Here is a 19550-nt window from a genome sequence, read left to right as displayed (position 1 = left end):
ACACGGTCAATCAAAGCATCCGCGCAAACATCGTGTCCAGAACATTGATAATCTGTCAAAATTGGGAAATTATGTATGAAGTTATATTATAGAGCAAAGGAAGAAAAGCACTGACATTTTGTTTGGTGAAAATCCAGTCAGGCCTTTTCTTGAAAGCAAAATTAAGGCCCTGACAGGATTCTCAAGGCACACCAGCACAACCATGAATATGACACTTGCCAATTTGACCCAATTTGCTTTAGAAATATATTTATACATGTATGTGTGTGCGTGTGTGGTCACAACACTTAAAAATACAGTAAAAAGCACATTGCAAAGAAGCTGTGCGGGGTAAGTGCATGTGGATATAGCGTTGCTTATGTGATATGAGTCACATGATCTAATAAATACACAACTTTTGTCTCTCACACCCACCCACACACCTACACACGCATCAGACATAAAGGCACATTGCTAATGTAAGAGGATGTACACACGAGCTCCTTTGTCCATGTTGACACACAAACATAATATAACCCTTCGGACCAATAGTACCAGTAAAAAGGTACAACATTTGGTTTATCAGCACACACATCTATGTTGTCCTTGTCTAATGGAAAGCTTTTGTAATGTTTTCCTAGAAAGGAAAAAAAAAATTAAAAAAAATAAAATAATTTGGTGATTCTTTTTAACTAATAAAATATTTAGTTTTAAAGAAATTTCTTCAAAATCCAAGAGTTTTTGTGACTAATGTTTCCTCATTGGACAGGGATGCATACATTGTCTACTGAAAAGCATATACAGTATCTCCAAAAAATTTCCTGTTTTATGAAAAACAATTACTTTTTCCAAAATTGCAAATTTAAAACAAATCAAAAATTACTTTTGTGAAGGTACAGGATTTTCATTGGACAACACTCACCCAGACACTAGAAACTATGTATTGCCACATTCTTTTTTCCTTTTTGTGTTTTCCCTTGGTGAAAAAAAGAAAACACAAAAATCCTGATTAAAATAATGCAGTTGAATAAAAATTCAAGTCACCAAATTTGTAAATAGGTCATTTTCATTGGACAGCACACATTCTATTTATCTGAGAAATTATTCACATGCCATTTCCAGATTGTTGTTGTCCACTGTAAAGCATTGCATCACCAAAACGTTTTATCAGTATCATTTAAAAAAACAATTTGGGCAAAAAAGCTGAAGGAAAAAAAAAAAAAATGGGTAGTGTGGAATTTTCGGGCACAAATACAGTATATGGAGGTTCATGCTTTTCATTGGACAGCAACACATAAGACTTCCAGCAGAGGGCGAAACATCATACAAATGTTAGAAAAAGAAAAAGGAGGACAGGGGGTGTATAAAAACAACATCTGGGGACAGGGGGGGAAACGTTCTGGGCTCAAGTGGGCATTTTTCACCGCGCTCGAGGTACAGTTCCGTAAAGCAAGCTCCTCCTGCGGCTTTTCTTTCAAGCACTAAACAAGGGAGGGGGGGTCCAACATGGACCAATACTTGAGGGAAGAGGGCACAGCTTGGGTTAGCAGTAGCTGGGCCAAACATGTTCATGTGCAGCCCCTTGCACACAGCGTTTCTCAACTTCCCGTGATGAATTTTTGCCTGAAAATGTTTTTCTTCCAATTCTTTTTTTTTCATTTTCCTTTTCGTCAAAACATGATTTAAATCCCCTGAATTATTTTATCCTGTGGTTTTTCAGATTCTATATCATACATTTTTTCTTTTTTACCCCAATTGCTCAATATTTGGAAAATAATAATTAATTCTGACAATCTTATATAAGACATCAGAAAAATTACATCCAAGGGTTCAATTATTTTGTAACTACAAAAGAACTAGATTGAATTTTGGGGAGAAAAGAAAAAAATCCTAAATCTTCTCTTTTTTTTTTAACCAAAGCTTCTTCAATTTCCGAGGAAACCGGCTTTGATGGGCAGTGTGAAAGGGGCTTGTGTGTGTGTGTGTGTGTGTAAATGTGTGTGTCTGGCTACCAGCCAATCAGGTTGGCCTTGGCCTTCTCTGTCAGCTTGCGCACACGTCCCTTGGAAGAGGTTCCGAAGGTGATGGAGGAATCCTCAAAGAGTAGCTGCCTCTGCTCCTCCTCAGAGTCGTCCTCCACATACCAGGCCGAGCGTCGCCCCTGGTTACGGGTGCGCATAGAGCCGCCCGCCCCATCCTCGCCCTCTTCCTCCTCATGGTCCGCTGCGTCATCCCTTCGGACCCCTCTTTGCGTCCGTAGTGTAGATGTGATGTCCTCATGCGCTCGTCGGCTGCTCCTTCTCAGCGGTGAAGGTTCAGGGGTCTCAGAGTGGGTAGGAAGAGGAGGAGAAAGAGGCGGTGATGTTACCTCCTCAGTTCTGATGGACCGCGGCCGGCCCCTCCTTCTCGGCGTGGCAGAGTCTGACAGGACTGCCGCCGATGAGCCGCCCTCGTCGCCAGTAGACTGGTCGAACTCGTCGTCAAGGGCAGGACTGACACGGTCCGTTTTGCCCTTACTGCCTCTTTTCTTGCCCGGCGGGCGACCGCGTCTCCTGGAGGGGCTGGCCGGAGTCGCTGGGTCTGCCGGAGGGCTCGCAGGTGGTTCCGCTCGGGATCTACGACCCCTCCTCCCGGCTCCGGCGGTCACGTGAGCGCCGTGGCCGTTCAGGTAGGCGGTGCTCTGGGAGGCGGGGCTTTCAGGAGACCCTGGAGGGGGAGGTGACACACGGAAAGCGTGTTTAAAATCATCACATCAAACACGAGACGCACACATCTACATGATCAAATGAGTCAAGGTATTCAAAACACATTTCTGGATATTAAGTAAAATCAATGTTTCAATATCATTACAGTCAAACCTCGGTTTTCGACCACAATCCGTTCCAGAAGGCGGTTCAAGAAGTGAATCGGTCGAATTCTGAACCTATTTTTCCCATTACAAATAATGGAAAAAATTTTAATCCGTTCCAAGACTAAAAAAAACCCCGCATTTTTTAAGCATTTTTTCATGTGCGCATTTTTGTCCGATCACGTAACTGCAGCGCACCGCCGACCGCGCCACTGCACTGGTCGCATTATTGTGACAGACGTCGCTGAAATTTAGAAAATATTTTTAAAGTCCTGATGTATGTACTTTCCAAAATTTAGATGGACCTCAGTGCGCAGGGAGCTTAATTTGGTCCGATCGCGCAACCGCAGCGCGCCGGGCGCTCACTATCGCATTGCTTTAAGAGCGTCTTTGTGTTTTAGGATGGCTTAACTGCTCCCACTTGCTTTCTTTGGCGGCATGATTAGGGGTTAATACAGTGCTTCTCAATTATTTTCTGTTACGCCCCCCCCTAGCAAGAAGAAAACTATTCGCGCCCCCCCTCCCCACCGTGACTATCCTAACTTGTCTTGTAAGTCGTAAAATGTTGCACTGTCGCAAACGTGACAGAAGTAACAATGAGAGCGCCACTGCCCCCTGCTGTAGTAAACGCGCAATTACACTTTATTCTAGTACTGCCAAAAAAAAAGCCTGTTCCCCAGGGTCACACGCGCCCCCCCAGGAATAGCACTGCGCCCCCCAAGGGGGGCGCGCCCCACTATTTGAGAAGCACTGGGTTAATACAATCCTCAAAGTAACGAAAATACAATAACGGAGTCAGTCGGCATCTGGGCCGCGCGGTCGGGTTTTTCCGGGTCCTTTCGGCTCATCTCGCGAGGTTCGACCTCCGAATTTTGTTCGACAATGGAAGCAAAAAAATCTAGAATTTTTCGTTTGTATTCCGATTTGTTCGAGAACCGAGACGTTCGAAAACCGAGGTATGACTGTACCTGATCTTCGTCTCAAAGGCATCCTCAGTTTCCGCCGAATGCTTCCGGTCACGCCACCTTCCACGGCAGGAGAAGGCGTCGATCTCTCAGCCGCTGCAGGTGGCGTGGAGGCGGACACAGAGTTGTGCGTTCTCAGCGAGCGTGTCGACTCTAAAAGGGAGACAAAACACGTAAATTCCTTTTTAAATGTCTATTTTACATATTTCTTTTCCTCACAATCATTTGCTGAAAATAAATTTTGTGTTGAGTGTTGTGATTTCTTTCTCTAAATAAAAGATGTTTCTTAAATACTATTGAATATAATATTTTTTTAATCACAGCCGCAAAAAGTAAATTAATTAATAAATAGTAGGGGTGTAAATCGCGGGTTTTTTCACGATACGATATAATATCGATATTATTAACTACGATACGATATTTGCCGATATCTTAAAGCCTGCTGCGATTCAGTCACGATATATCGCGATATAGTGCTCTACAATCGATTTTTATTTTTAAATAAAAAATATAGAACAATATTCTGATTTATAACAATTCATACGCAAAATCAACAAGGTACTGCAAACTCTTTATTTAGGAAATTACAAGAGTATTGTAGTATACAAAGTGCTTATTTTAACACTGAACTTTGATGTCGTGTTTTTTCTTTAAATGTGCGGCGAGATTTGTGCTCCCTGAATATTTGATCACCGCATGGCAGGATTTACAAACTGCACGTGTCTTGTCCGTTGAGCCATCTTTTCTTTGGAATCCATAGTGCTTCCAAACAAATGACTTGAAGCCTAAAGGGGAGCAAATTTCCTCGTCTCTTTGGACACTAGCCATAGCACCAGCCCAGGAGCCGCGTACTAGTTGTCGCCTCCCCCTTTCACGCGCGTGCTCTGCTCACAACACAACAACGCCGGGCGCACTGCTCCCGGAGAGAGGAAGCAAGCAACAATGAACTGGATTTCAAAATAAAGTCGCGTCTAATGTCCGAGGTCAAACACGGCGATATAAAATCGATGTTTACCTTTAGCATCGATGCCGATAAATCGTAGAGCATTATATCGATTAATCGATGTGCATCGATGTATCGTTACACCCCTAATAAATAGTGATCTGACCTGAAGAGCCGGAATTCGGCGCAGACGTTGACGAGGGTGGCGTGTGCGCTAAGTGTCTGGCGGCGCTACGCGTGCGTCCCACTGCTGGCGTGTCAGTCTTCCCGTTGAGTAGCGTTGGCGTGGGCTTCGGGGGAAGGTTCTGTCTCAGCGAGGGTGGCCGTGAAGGAGGCGGTGAAGGCTCCCGCCTGCTGGTCACTCGGGACGACACGCGCCTCTTCCTCTCTGGGCTAATAACAGAGGACGGGTCATAGGACTGCTGTTCAAGCTGAATTCGGAACCTGGTTTTGGAGTCGTACCTGGATGCCGCGCTGCTAGGGGGAGACTCACTGCGGCGTCGCCTCTTGAGGTGCCGTGTGGGTCGCTGGTCAGGGGTGGTGTGTCGGACGTGGCGCTCGGCGGCCCGTCGGGTGAGCTTGTCCGTCAAGCCATGGATGGCCCGGTGGTCGGCCAGGATGGAGCTCATGTGCTCCTCGAAGAGCGCAGACAGCCTCAGACTCATGCTGTAGATCTGAAAACACAACATGTCAATAACATACCAAGAAACCTCAGTTACTGACTAAAAAAGATTTTGGTTCATGTGTGCATGTGGTTCTCTCACCCTTGATTTCTTACTGGGGGTGTACGCTTTGGAGTTGCTGAAGATGAGGCGTACATCCTTGCAGAGCTGGATGGGAGTCTGATACTTGCCTGCAGTCAGCGTGTTGAGGACCGTGCCAAAGTCCATCGGAGAGTCTACAATCTGGAGGTAATCCTGGCACAGTAACAGCAGAAAAGAATTAACAGCTTTTGCACACACACACACACACACACACACACACACACACACACACACACACACACACACCAAAAAAAAAAAAAACATTGACAGTCTGTCATGTCCATGCTTGTCCAACAGGGGGTGCTAGAATACCTAATGTTAAATTTAATACACATTTACTTTAATAGCATTGCCACATCACTGTATGGCTCATCTCCATCATGTTGCGCGTACCGGATACTCTTGCAGGTCCACAGGTTCTCTGAAGGGCTCAGAGTCCTCGCATTGGAAGATGAGGTCCAGCAGCTCCTTGCAGCGTCCTCGCCACGCTTGAGGGTCATACGAGGGAGGTCGCGTGCGTAGATGGCGTCGTGTCAAACGTCGCTCCTGCGCAGGACATTGTCATCACAATGAGAAAAAGGATATTAGGCCATTCGGACTTGACGTGAATTCTCTTTTTATTTTTTTAATATGCTTGATTGCATTTCACATTGTAACTGCATTTCATTTGACCTTGTTTTGCGTTGAGGTTCCTGGCGTACTCGTGTCCTCGTCATCGTCCTCTTCCTCCTTCAAGCAGAGCAAATGCATTAATTTAATAAATGAGTCTTTATTCAATGATTTATAGATACGCACCTCGTCTTCAGTGTCAGAGAGGGTGGCCTTCTTCAGAGTTTTGTAGAGTGGCATCAGATCTGTTACACTTTGGTCCCTGAGAATGACAAAACAAAGAATAATGAAATAAGAAAATAACTGAAAATTCTTTTAAATGAATACAATTTCATTGATTAGTAAAAGAATAAAAAAAAAAGGTTGCAAAAGCAACTGGTGGGCACTCTACTCACTTAATGAACTGCAGCATGAGGTCAGAGACAAACTTGGCAGTGGTGACAATGAAGGAGCCCGGCTCGTTAAACGTTTGCGCGTTGTGCTCGATGTAACGGACTTCCCACATCAGAGACGACAATCGTCTGAAGCCAAAGTGCGCACACGCATTAATCCACTGCTCTTCCTCCTATCACACACGCAAAGTAACATTCCGATACCTGTAAAAGCGGTTGACCAGCCTTTGGCGTATGGTGCTGAGGTCCGTAACGTAAGCAACCACCGTGCAATAGGAGGGGTACGCTTGAAGGTCCACTGGGAAAGCAAACGGCGCCGCAATGTCTGAAAACAAACAAAAATAATTTGTAGACAATCAATCCATTTTGTCCCTGTGACACACCTTAAGGCTAGACTGACACCAGATTTACCTCGACCACTCAGGATTTAAGCTAAAGGTGGCTAAGAGGTTGCATTGAGTCACTTTCTTCATTTTTATTTAATTTTTTTACATTTCGCCAGCAAATAAACGAGGCTTCACCGCACAATCATATGGTGCGTTAAAACAATACAGCAGCCAGTCTATCATGCTGATGACCTCAACATGCTGACTCATGTTACAAGAAGCGGCTTTATTTTGCATGACTCAGCTGGGATGAAGCAAGGCGGGATGATGATGATGATGATGTCCTACCCAGGGTACAGAGCTGGTCGATGGCTTTGATGATGCGCTCGCACTCATCGGCGCGCGTGCGGCATCCCCATTCGCCGTCCAGCGGCACGTACAAGAGCTCACGATGCTCCTCTTCCGTGAGTGGGACACTCGTGCCCAATTCGTCTGGGAATGACGCTGAGCAAAAAAAAAAAAAAAAAGTTAAGGGTCACATGATAAGACGCTTGTTGTGTTAGAAGCACTTACCCTCATCAGGAATTAGCTCCATATCCCATGGACTCATCTTCTCCGTGTCGCCATTGTCCCAACTGGAACAACAGTAACTAAATTTTACATTGCTCGTTTTAAAATTTGTTGTAAAAATTGTTTGTATGTAACCATTTAAAAAATGTTTACCAAACGTTGTAGCATAGAAACAGGCTGTCTGGGTACTGCGTCTGGTACGGCTCGTGACTCTCGATGGTGCCGAACCACCAGGCGTCGTCGATCACAGAGCGAAACCTGTCACCTGCACAGACAAGAAATCACGCCTGAAGTGGATCTGCTTCACTCGAACAAACAACGCAGGTTGATACCTTACCAATAGTCCATTGTCGCTTCCTGGCGTTTTCAAACTGTTGCCGGAGCACCAGGAAGTCAATGACGTCTGGCATGTCATGGTACCTGTGACAGAAAAAAGATCATATTATTAATATACATTTTTTAAAAAGTAGAAGTAGAGGGGTCGCTTGGAATCTTTACTTCATGGAGAAGGATCCTCCAGTCAGTTTTCCAGTGTCCGGATCCAGGAAGGCCAACTTGAGGCAGCATAATGTGGGCAGACCCACCTCATACTTTATTCCAACAATTTTCATCAGTTCCTGTTCCTGAACCGCAAAAAACAAAAACATACAGATTATAAAAACACCTAGTTTTAATTATTTGATGAGTAAAATGTACATACGGGGTGACTTCAAATATATTTTCCATCATGTACCGAACATTGTTAGGTCAAAGGTGAAGATTGAGATGGTTTTACGAAAGGGTCATGGCAAACATTTTTGCGTGTGTTCTACTTTACCCGCAGCTCCATCTTGTGCCAGGGTTGCTTCTTAGGGTTGATGCTGTAAATTTTCTTTTGTTTGGCCATCTCCACATATGCCTCGTGGCCCTGACGGAAGTAGTACAACTGCACACACAAACAAATGCAGCATACACATGATTACAAATCAAATTTTTAGACACACCTCCATTTTCCCCATCACAAGAAAAAGATTTGTAACTGTAGCCTAGCTGTCTCCCCATGGCTAGGAAATGCTTGTGATTTTTTTTTTTCCATTTGGGGATCATTAAAGGATTATGTAATCTTAACATACTTCGTCTCCCATCTGTGGAATATAAGGACATCTCCTGGGGAGCAGGTCCGTGATCCAGGAAGAGGGAAGCCACTCTTCCAAAGTCAGTCCTTGCTCTTCAAACTCTGCCCTCTGCCACACAGCATACTTCATTTTTCTAACAAAACATTTTTTTCATGATGCTTAAGATTTTTTTTTTCTTGAAATGACAAACCTTCTTCTCATTTGGCTTCTTTTTCTTTGGTAATGCTCCATCCTTGTCGGCTTTGTCCTTCTTGCGTTCTTTCTTGGGGTCGCGCTTCTTGTCGCTGTCCTCTTCTGAGCTGCTGCTCTTCTTCTTCACCTTTACGCTTTTCTTGGGCGGCTCCAAGTTGATGCCTGCGTCAGCTGTCCAGTCTGAGTAGTCGCTGGAGTAGTCGCTGTACGAACGATGTAACCATGTCAGGATCGAGCTTGTGTTGTGAGCTAGTGTGTCATTTGCATATATTACATTGCTACATACCTTGAACTGCTGTGATCGTCAGGCCAGGGCTCTTTTTGCTCCTCATCCTTTTCCTCTTCTGACGAGTGTCCGTTGATCTGCCGCACCTCTGCCTCGCCCTGACGACGCACACAAGTTGAGAGGGTTTGACACAATATGGATTTGCTCTTTTTATTTGTATGAAGTGGCTTAAGTGGCTAGTTGCGATACGGCATGTTGCATTGGTCCGCTCTACCTCTGAGATGCTGTCGTCATCGTCGGCAATCTCGGCACTCTGCCGGCTCGTCTCCTCCACGGCTGCTCGGGTTTGATAACCGTGGTTACCCTGACTCCGCCTTCCCTCATCAACCACACTCTCTGAAGTTGGATGAACCTGCGAGTCAAGAATTAGCAAGTGACGCCATCGTGCCTCAGTCCATTTAAAAAAACAAAACAACAACCCAATAATAATTTACAATACAGAATCATATTCTTTCCTCAGCTATTCAATTTTTTTTTTTTTTTTACCTGTAAATTAATGATTGTCTACAAATTAGTGAGCATTCAAATTGACATAGTTGGGCCTATACTTGACAGGATGCCATTGCAATATTTGTCTACTCCACTGAACGTAAAAAAAAAAATAAAAAGACATCTTGACTGAAAAGTCTTACCCTGCTCTCCTTGGGCAGAGAGTGGATAGTGCGTCTTCGGCGTTCCGACTGGTAAATGTTGATCTCCTCCTCCCCTTTGGCCTCTCGCCAGTTCACCTGTTTCCTAAATGACCAAAACAGACACACACAAACACAGTCAGCATACAAGGAACAACAAAGTGTAGAGTAAACTACATTGCTGTCACTTTGTTGCGCTGCTGTTGTCTGTTACCTGACAGAAGCATCCTCCAGCTCAGGCACCAGCACCCGGCGGCTCCACGCCACCAAGTCTCCTTCTGTGGCCATCTGGCTGCGTGGGGCGTTGCTGTGCATCTGCCGCACACCTTCGATCTGCCCGCTACGACGGAGCCCCACGTTGGGCGGTGAGTGCACCTCTGTCGGAGAACCCACAGACCCTGACGAATAAAACAGTAGAAGAACCATCATGTTCTAGCTCCTTGAGTACCGGAGCTGAATGTTTCCTATCGCCATAAATGAAAGTTAATAATACAGCAAATGTATTAATTCTCAAAGCACAAATACCTCTGCTGACGAGGGAGCCCGGGGGAACAGCAGCGGAAGCAGCAGGGGCAGTAGCAGAAGGTGTCTCATTGGAGCCCAGCCTCTGGTCCTGTTCCTGCTGTAATCTCTGGATCATGGTATCCAGGGGACTGGGGCCATCCACCGCTTGCTCGCTGACCACTTGGTTTAAACCTGGTAAACAAAACAAACAAAAAAAATACATACTTGAGAATGAATATATAAAATCTAACAGTGGAGTTTGTTCCATCAGCACGTTATCTTTTAATGTGTTCTTAATTATGTCCAGTCAGTAAGTAGCATCAAGTGGCTTGTTAACTGACATTAGAGTGTAGTTGTTCCCCTAAAAGCATCTTGTTAAGTATATAAAAAGAAGAAGAATGTTCTCGTCTTGGCTGATGATAGCGAGGATAGCTGTCTTACTGGAAAAGCGTACGTTCATAACTATGAGCTAGTCCTGTAATATCCATTGCATTAATTTAGAAATTATTGAAGGCAGATGAAAGAACTGGTTACTAATTTGTCGCAGAAAATCTGATGTTCATGTATTTTACGAAAGCACGGATGCATTTATTAATTGTACATAATGCAATAAAAAAAGATTTTGCTAAGGGACAAACTGAACTTTTGAAAACCTAGATTTTTTTAATTGAAATAAATGTAAACCTAAATGTAAAATATGTTTTGATTTAGAAAAATCTTTAAAATTGAATGAATTATAATTACTCAACTTATTTCACCAAATTAAAATAAAACTTAATTTTTACTCATATTTTCATACTTAACATTGTTGACACGACAACAAACAAAACTTGTGTTGACATTAAAAACATGACACTTGTACCCGAGGAGGTGACGCCCATCTGGGGGATGAGCTGCTCGTCCCGACAGCCCTCTCGGCCAGGTACCAGTCGCTGGTATCGGGGCGGATGTGGGTTGCCGTCCACGTCCACCAGGAAGGGGGGCGGCATAAGATGAGGCGCCTGCTGGGTCTGCTCGTCCAGCACGTAGTTGTTAGCGTCACGGATTAGTGGCCGGTAGTCGGTGTGGAAGAACATCTGGTCGGCAATCTTAAATTTCGCAAATCAATGATGTCAGGTAACAACATCGTGTGAGTGTGTGTGAAAGTGTTCAAAAGCTTACCTTGTCATATCTCCCGCTAGAGCCAAAGCCGAAGATGAGTAGGTGACCGTGGGAGTCGGTGGCAGCAAAATGTTGCCCGTCCGGACTACACTTGCAGTCAAACAACGCCCCGTGCCCTTGACCCTCGATCTAAAAACACGTTGGCACTCGTATAAAAGTGTTTTGAGATTTTTAGCCACTTACTAATCTTTACATCAATTTCCATTCAAAATGTGGAAATATATGAACACTTTCTGGAGCAATGCTTTGGTAGACGCCAGTGCGCATACCGTCGCTAAGTGTATTCATTTATTCATGCAAAGCAGACACCAGAATGCAAGTAAAACATCTGCATAACATGTGAGGGGGACAAAGAAAAAGAAATGCAGTACTTTTTCCAGCGCTAGCTCACCATGTTGAAGTAGGATCGGATCTTGACGCCCCTGGCCAGGTCCCACACAATACAATTGCCGTCATGCCCCGCCGAGAAAAGGATGCGGGGGTCGAAGGGGTGCGGCTCCAGGACAAAAACCTCGTCTTCGTGACCCTGTCGAGAAAAAAAAGTCCAAATCAAGGTTAAATGATTCTCCGTCACGCAGTATCCTTGAATGCGTCATTTGACCTGAAGCAATTTTACTAACGATTGAAATTTGACAGCACTTTATGCATGTAAATGGACTAGTTTGACTGTGTAAAGACAGGTGTTAAGTCCGTGGGCAGGAGTAGAAGGGAGATGTATTTGGAAATTCAGCCTCCAAAGCCAGTTTGACTAGATGAAATATGATATGCATAATGATTTGGTGGCTATGAAATTTGATAACAAAACTAAGCTGAGTTGAACTAACTTTGAAGCCATGTATGCATATTTTCTTTGTCCTTAAAATAGCCATACGTACCATCAGGACGTGAACCAGGTTTCCGCTGATGGAATTCCAGACCTTCAGCGTCAGGTTGTTGGCTGCCGTTATCACCGTGCCGTCGTGGCGGTCCCACGCCACCATGGTGACCTTTAGCTTGGTCACCTTGTCTTCTAGTGGTGGTGGGTTGTACTTCCTACAAGAAGGCAGTTTTGCGGGAGCTTGAGAAAAACACAGTGGTTCGTTCACTGACTGCTAAACATACCCTGGTAATTTAGTCTGCATGTCTAGCAGGATGCTCCTCCAGCCTTGAGGCTGCAGCTGCCAGATGCGTGCCGTGCCGTCCCTGCTGCCGCTCACAAACCTAAGAAACAAAGAAACAGACATTATTGCTGCCGCCGAACGAACACAAAAGCGAGAAGTACACACAACAGCTCCTCGCATCTAACAATGCGTATACGGTTCATGTAGTCATTGAATCATTGAGTGGTGGCAGCATTTCTGCTGTGCTGACAAAACTCGGTTAATTGCAACACTCCGAGCTTCCATCCCAACAAATTGCAGTACGTGCACCGAAAAAAACGAAAACACAAGCAGACACACAAACTTACCGGTCGCTGCAGTGAGAGAACTGGATGCTGTCAACTTTGTCCTAATAAACAAAAAAAATATGAAGCCAGTGTGAAGAGGATAGATTTCTAAATCATGGTATTTCTTCACATAGTGGCCTCTGCCCTTCTCAGGAATTTATTTGCTACACATTTTATTCTAGTTCTTCTATTAACTATGTGTCTATTCAATGGCTTTACTGACTGAATGGGACTCCAGTTCTGAGATCTTCTCTGGTTGTCCTGAGCCAAAGTAGTACACTCTGATGATATGATCCGTGCTTCCTGTCGCCAGGAACATCCCACCTGTATACAAACAAAGCCTATTAAATTTCATATTTTGGGGGTGTACACTGTCCAGACGGTGTCATTTGTAAAGAATAATTTGAGAATAAATAGTTGTGGTCACCTGCGCTGAAGGAGGAGCACATCATCTGGACGCCGGGTCTGGAACGCTCGGTGAACTTACTCGGCCTTTGACTGAATGTAAGGAAAACGATGATGTCAACAAAAAATGCTACCAATGACAGTGAATCAGGAAAAAGGTGTCATTTTAATAAATACTGGCCCTGAAGCGGATGAATTCATTTTATTCACATTATTTCCTAGGGGAAAAAGTTCAAATTGTTTTCAGCTTAGGAGACTCCACTTCACCTGTTCACAATATTATTATTTATGTATAATAAAGAAAATCTAAGTGCACTCATTATAGTGGCGGCTGTGTCTCACCCGAACTTGAGTGTGCGTGCATCCCACTGCCAGAAACAGATGGTGCCGTCAGCGCCCGTGGAGGACAGGTAGCGCTTGGAGCCGCTACATAGAGGAGAAAACTGCAAACACAAGCAGTTCATCGATTGTTACTTTGTATCCTTTAGCGCACGTTCTCAGTCTTCCGCTCGTACTCACACAGCTCTCAAAATAAGAAACGATCTGTGTAACGTAATTTAAGAACAGCTTCCTCTCATAGAATCGAAAGGGACTCGTCACCTGGAGAGAAGTGATGGACGCTGCGTGGCCCTCCAGCACGGCTAGCGGGGCGCACGTCTGCAAGCACCACACTCGGATGGTCTTGTCGCACGAGCCGGCGGCAATCATGGTGTTCTCGTAGCTGACCGTCATGTCGGAGATTTCGGCGGCGTGCCCACGCAACGTTGCCAGCAGACGACCGTTATCCGTGCGCCAGATTTTCACCAGGCAGTCGTCAGAACCCTGAAGTCGAAGGAGCAGAAAGGAAAAGGTACATCAGCACGACTTCCGTTCTAGTAATGATCTGTTCTTTTGTTGTTCAAACATCTCATATCTCAAGGACTCATCAAAAGAAATGAATCGTCAAGGAAAAATAATCAACATGTCCGCTACAAGGTAAATATATAAAAGACTGCAAACTGGAGGGGGTGGAGGAGGGAGGCAAAAGTGAAAGAGAATGAATGTTAATTCTGGCACTTATCCAGCAAGCGCCGCGGAGGAAACACTCCTACTCTCCAGTTGTGAGGAAGAAAAGCGGGAAAAGAGAAGAGGGGCAGCGGTTGGGAAGGGAACAAAGGAGGGGTCGCATGGGAGGAAGAATAAAAAGGCAGCGAATGCGAGCGAGCCCAGGAAATGTAAGAACGTAAAGAGAGATAACAGAGGAGTCAATCTCGTAGCCGCCCCTGCAACCCCCCTCCCACCACCTCCGCAGACATTTTAAGACATTGAAAGCTGCAACTGGAAGGTGACAGCATTAAACAAACCTTAAATAGTCAAGACAATGAAAACAATGTCACAAATGCTGTTTACCTGCGTATGAATGTGCCAGGTCTCATTTCCAAATGTATTTTAAGATCAAACTAATTTTACAATGAAACTATCAAGGTTGACAAAGGTGTGTTATTTTGTTATGCTTCACAAGTGTGCAGACTTACGGTGAAAATGCGTCTTCCTGTCCTGTCGAAGGTGACGCAGTAGACGGAGGAAAGGTGTCCCAGGATCCTCTTATGCATCTTCATGTGCTGATACACAGCGGTGGGCACCAGCTGACGCAAGCGGTAAGAACCGTTTAGCCGCCGGCCGTGGCTGGTCTCCACTGGGACAATGGGGAGAGAGAGAGAGACGCATGATGTGAGGATGCAAAACTCCATCACTAACAATTAAACAATTATCTTGTGTTGTTTACCGATGTTGGCCGGGCTACCGTAGATGATGGGAGGCTCTGGCGGTCGCCCGCAGTGAAGCGCCGCCAGCGCCGAACCCTTCCATACAACATGCTTACAACCTAGGCGACACAACAACAACAACAACAAAAAAAAAACAAGCTCAAAAATGTTCAAGTGCTCTTCCATACACATTTAGTCTAAGAGTCGCATTGGCTCACTCTTGCTGGTGCGGAGGAGATTCTGTCGGCCCGCCCCCAGCAAGCTGCTGAGTCCGGGCACGCTGGCTGGGACATCCCGCTCCAGTAAAGGACACACCCTGGAGCATACGTGCAGCAGGTGCCCGGGACTGATGTGACGGTACAGCTTCACCTGCATCATAACATATGCAGTGCACACAGTTAGATGAGCAACTAAATCAAAACACTCCACAACATTTGGATTTTGCAGCACTGTCCTTGGAGAGACTAGTGGCATTTGTGTGTAATGAATAAATGAACATGTATAAATGTACACATATGCAACATCCATTATGCCATACAATATTTTGTTTGACTGTCATACAATGTTTCCATTGCTTTCACACTTGAGTGGCATTGTGTGTTTAGAAAGGATTCGGTACATTTTAGTTTTTAAATAAGAAAATAAATATATATTTTGTTTTGGTTTCAGGTCTCTCATTGAACACACGTGACTGTGCACACGTTTACATGCTGACATGCAACACATTTTCTTCTTTTTCTTCTCAGTGCATTAACAGCCTAAGTAACACACACGCACAAGCACGATTAATGGCCGCCCATAATTACATCCAACATCATTGCCGGTATGAGAAACGTGATTAGCATATCATAACGCTCGAGCTCACGCACACACGCACTATTTTCTCTGCACATAATGGCTCCCTGCAGATAATTGCAAAAAAAAACATCTTCATAAGTGTCATTTTCCATGCAGCACAGCACTGGAAAATCAAACGCTGTCAAGATGCTTCATTGACTAAAAATATTTTCAGAAACATGCACAACAGTACATCCCCTTTGTGTAACAATGCAAAATGCGCATTTCATTTAATTAATGCATCTTAACTAATTACCCCTAATTAATAATGATAATTAATTCCCGTCTCCATCCTCCCAACCTAAATGCACAATACACTTGAAAGGTACATCACCAACTTAATAATTACAATAAAGAAATTAATAGTACAAATATGATATCACAAATATTTTTCTTTCAAATGCAAAGCATTTACACTATTTTTCAAGAGCGTAATCCGAGGCAAGCTTTGATTGACAGGTTGTGGGATGGGCATGCAGAGAGAGAAAGAAAGAGAAAACGGGAGCATGTGTACTCAGGAATTTCTTTTCTCATAACTCCATAAATATTACACTTTAACATACTCTAATCCTCCATGTATATATTTGTAACATTCACAGATGCAAAGCAAATATTTATGTGAGAAAAAAAAAATCTCCCAGAATGTATTTAAATAGTTGGGAATAATCGATAAAATTGCATTTAATATCAAAATATGTGCATTACACACGTATAGCTCTTCGGTAAAAATAGTCAACCACTTGGGGATGCATTTTATCAATGTTGTAAAATGCCATAGAGCTTGCTTAAATGTGCTTTCAATTAGCATAACATGAACAATAATTAATTGCAATATTTGTATAAATGCAAAAAGATTGTACGAGTTCATCTATAAGGATTGATGGTTGGGAAACTGACGGTCGCAGTCCTAGTGTTCACATGTAAACCAATGAAAAATGACTATTTTATGAAGAGCTTCTGAACAACTGTTGAGGTACCCTTGAGCAAGGCACCAGCACCACCAATCGGTAATGTCAATGTGAAAGGTAGTGGTTTCAAACGGGCATCTCTTACTGCACGCCTGCATGCGTTTGTGTGATCTGGTTTTCGTTGCGATGTGCAACAGCAGAGTGCGAGTCTTCTTTCCACTTTGAGAGATTCTAATGAATAAATAACACAAAAAATAGCAACAAGAGTGGTACGTTACCTATTATCTCCATGTCCAAAGTAAAACCTCCAAGGGAAATTAAAAAATGTACTTCCAAAAACACGCTTCGGTATTTCATCCTTCCTTCTGCGTGGCAGCTGCTAATCCGGATTCAATCCAAATATGAATTTACTTTAAAAAATGAGTCAAATAATCCAGTTTGAAGATGAGGAGCGTTGTGTGTATGGAGCAGGCTGGAAGTGAGCGAGAGTGAGAGACTTGTGCTCCAGTTCAGTCGAGCCTGCCTGCCTTGCCTGCACCCACAACACTCGTGACGTAGCAACAATTCCACGCGCTTTAAAACTCCACTTTCCCCTTTAAGGACTAACGTGGGACACCACTTGGGTGAAGATGCCAGGTCCCGACCCCCCTAAGAATCTTCGTCAAAGACCTTTTATCTTAATTTTTTTTTTAAATGTAGTTATTTTAAAATGTTTTGCTGCTTGCATGGGGAAAAATGCGGGAAATTCAATTCGTAAAGTTGCCGTGTGAAACTTTCTCCCTGCAAAAGAGAGAAGCTCCCTTACCAAATTGTCATACGTCCCGGGGTGTTCCTGTCCGGTCCAGTCCAACCTCTTGGGCAGCAGCTAAACACAAAGGAACAGATGAAACATTTTTAAGTGTTATCGTCATAAGAAGTGTTTTTTTTTAAGACGTGTGCACGAAAAGTGAAGCAAAAAGGGGCGATAATGCAGCGCCCGCGCATCTCTACTCCACTTACCTCCTTATCCTCTACCTCCCTTATCAGCGTCTGAAAATGGATTAAAAAAAGACAACATGACGCCTCATGGCCGCCTTGATGTGCTCCAAAATGAGCCCCGAAACTGTCAAATACCAACCTCTGCTGCTTCTTGGCACGGTCCGGCTTCGAGAAAGCGGGCGATTAGGAAGTAGAGCTCTGGTGTAGGTCGGGGTGGAGAGAGAAGAGGAACGGGGAAGCTGCGTTACAAGAGGGCTACCGATCGCGGGGAGGGAGAAGGGGGGACATAAACGACAACCTCGGCCCGCTCCCCGAGCTCCGCTACTCACCAGAAGTCAAGTGCGCGAGCTGCGGCCTGTCTGAAGCCATGTTTTCGGCGTGCTTCCGTGAGGGCAGCGCCAGAGCCGGAGCCGGGCCGCTGGGTGTCGGTGGCTGCCCTGTAGCTGTCACTGTTTATCCACCAGGAAGAGGCTGCCTCCATTCAGGCGCTCGAAAACAGGCCCGGCTCGCCTCCGCTCACGGTGCTCCTCCGCGTGGCGGCAAGTCTAGTGCACCCCCCCGGCTGGGTTTGGCTGCCAAACACCGCCGCACATGACGGGGACGCAAGATCTGCGCGCACACAATTTTTTATGAGGAGAAAATGTTGACTTTAGTCGTCTGATTTTAATCTTATGTAGGTCTTTTTATCCAGATCCCCCTCCCCCTCCAAATGGTAAAACGCGAGCTTTCGGCGGAGGGATATCAACGGTGTGTTTCGGCCACTGTAGAGAGGAGCTTGTAATGGCACCCTACACGATGAAGAGAGAAATTTATTACATCAACGTGGTCAATACTTAATTCATTTAGAAGACGTTTGACGAGTTCATAAGTAATATCTGACTAATAATAATAATTAAGATATTAGACGTAAAAAAAAAAAGTCGTTGCCGAATCTGCGCGCGGCGGCTTGCTACTCCTTAAAAGCCAACTTGAAGTCGACGTTTTGTTTTCTGAAGTGGTTCGTTTAGGTGTTACTTAAATCTTGCTAATAACACTCGACGTCTCAGGGAACTGCTCGGCGCGGAAAAAGTCCATCTCCTTAATGCTGCCTGACACTAAAATGGGGGAAGGGTTGTTGTTATCGTGCAGACGGGGGGGGGGGGGGGGGGTTGTGAGGGGGGCAACAACGTAAAATCTCGTGAGTTTAGTGGAACAGAATGGAAACATTGGAGTAACATTATGGCAATTATCCCGGATCGACATCGACAGTAAATGTGTCCGTTGGTCCAGTCTCACAGAGCTCCAATGTGTAACTTGGAACCCTGAGCCCAATTTATTTACATGTTTACGGAATTTGCAAATACAATTGATAATATCAGTATAATAAAAAATGCATGTTGTATTTCGATATAGCCTACAGTTGTATTACAATCAACTTCATGAAAAAATCACGAGGATTCATTATTTTATTCCAGTAAGCAATTATATATTTTTCTTAAAGTCCCCGTAATACTCATATCTTGATCCATGTCTGTTTTATAAATCAAATGTTACCCTGAAGCACAAGTTTGGCCACCCCTGTTGAGGCATGAACCTACTAGGAAACTTGTGGTATGGCTTGCCATCAGTGGTGACCCCTGTAGCCACAAGGCGGCACTCTCCTCTTGCGCTTAATGTTTGGTGTTGACATGGTTATGACATCTCTCTCATATCTTGACCACGATTTAGACGACATAAGTTGATATAACAATGCTCAACTTCCACAAATATTTTGCTGTTGAAAGTATAGCTACCCGCTTTCAATGTAGGGTGCAAAGGTAAACATACTCAAGTAAATAACAGAATAATTACATAATTCTGCCTTGTCCAATCTTTTGTAACTTAATTTCACCTCGTATTAAAAAAGAAAGCCAACCAGTGGCCTTACATATCATGTCCATGAATGACGATAGACGAGCCACATTGGCGCGCCCGATTGCTGACCTTTCA

General features: G+C 44.4%; 1 protein-coding gene across 1 annotated transcript; it reads right to left on the bottom strand.

The window, feature by feature from the left end:
• Positions 1-229: 229 nt before the first annotated feature.
• Positions 230-18664, bottom strand: phip (pleckstrin homology domain interacting protein). The gene is made up of 40 exons (XM_061270803.1): positions 17912-18664; positions 17722-17780; positions 17604-17633; positions 17410-17469; positions 15078-15228; positions 14880-14978; positions 14629-14789; positions 13715-13936; positions 13457-13557; positions 13137-13207; positions 12933-13033; positions 12731-12771; positions 12385-12483; positions 12159-12315; positions 11675-11809; positions 11284-11412; positions 10985-11210; positions 10144-10314; positions 9833-10016; positions 9622-9724; positions 9204-9341; positions 8990-9087; positions 8702-8906; positions 8509-8619; positions 8214-8321; positions 7895-8019; positions 7734-7816; positions 7550-7661; positions 7400-7461; positions 7175-7330; positions 6705-6825; positions 6504-6629; positions 6295-6370; positions 6172-6228; positions 5893-6045; positions 5500-5652; positions 5198-5409; positions 4902-5128; positions 3796-3945; positions 230-2685 (listed from the first exon to the last, which is right to left on the bottom strand). Exons 1-40 carry the CDS (start codon positions 17949-17951, stop codon positions 1988-1990), a joined length of 5511 nt encoding a protein of 1836 aa, XP_061126787.1. The 5' UTR covers positions 17952-18664; the 3' UTR covers positions 230-1987.
• Positions 18665-19550: the final 886 nt, after the last annotated feature.

The sequence above is a fragment of the Syngnathus typhle genome, linkage group LG22 (genome assembly GCF_033458585.1).
Source record: "Syngnathus typhle isolate RoL2023-S1 ecotype Sweden linkage group LG22, RoL_Styp_1.0, whole genome shotgun sequence".
Lineage (NCBI taxonomy): Eukaryota > Metazoa > Chordata > Actinopteri > Syngnathiformes > Syngnathidae > Syngnathus > Syngnathus typhle.
Note: the sequence above shows the minus strand (reverse complement) of the source record. Positions and strands in the feature narration are given on the sequence as shown.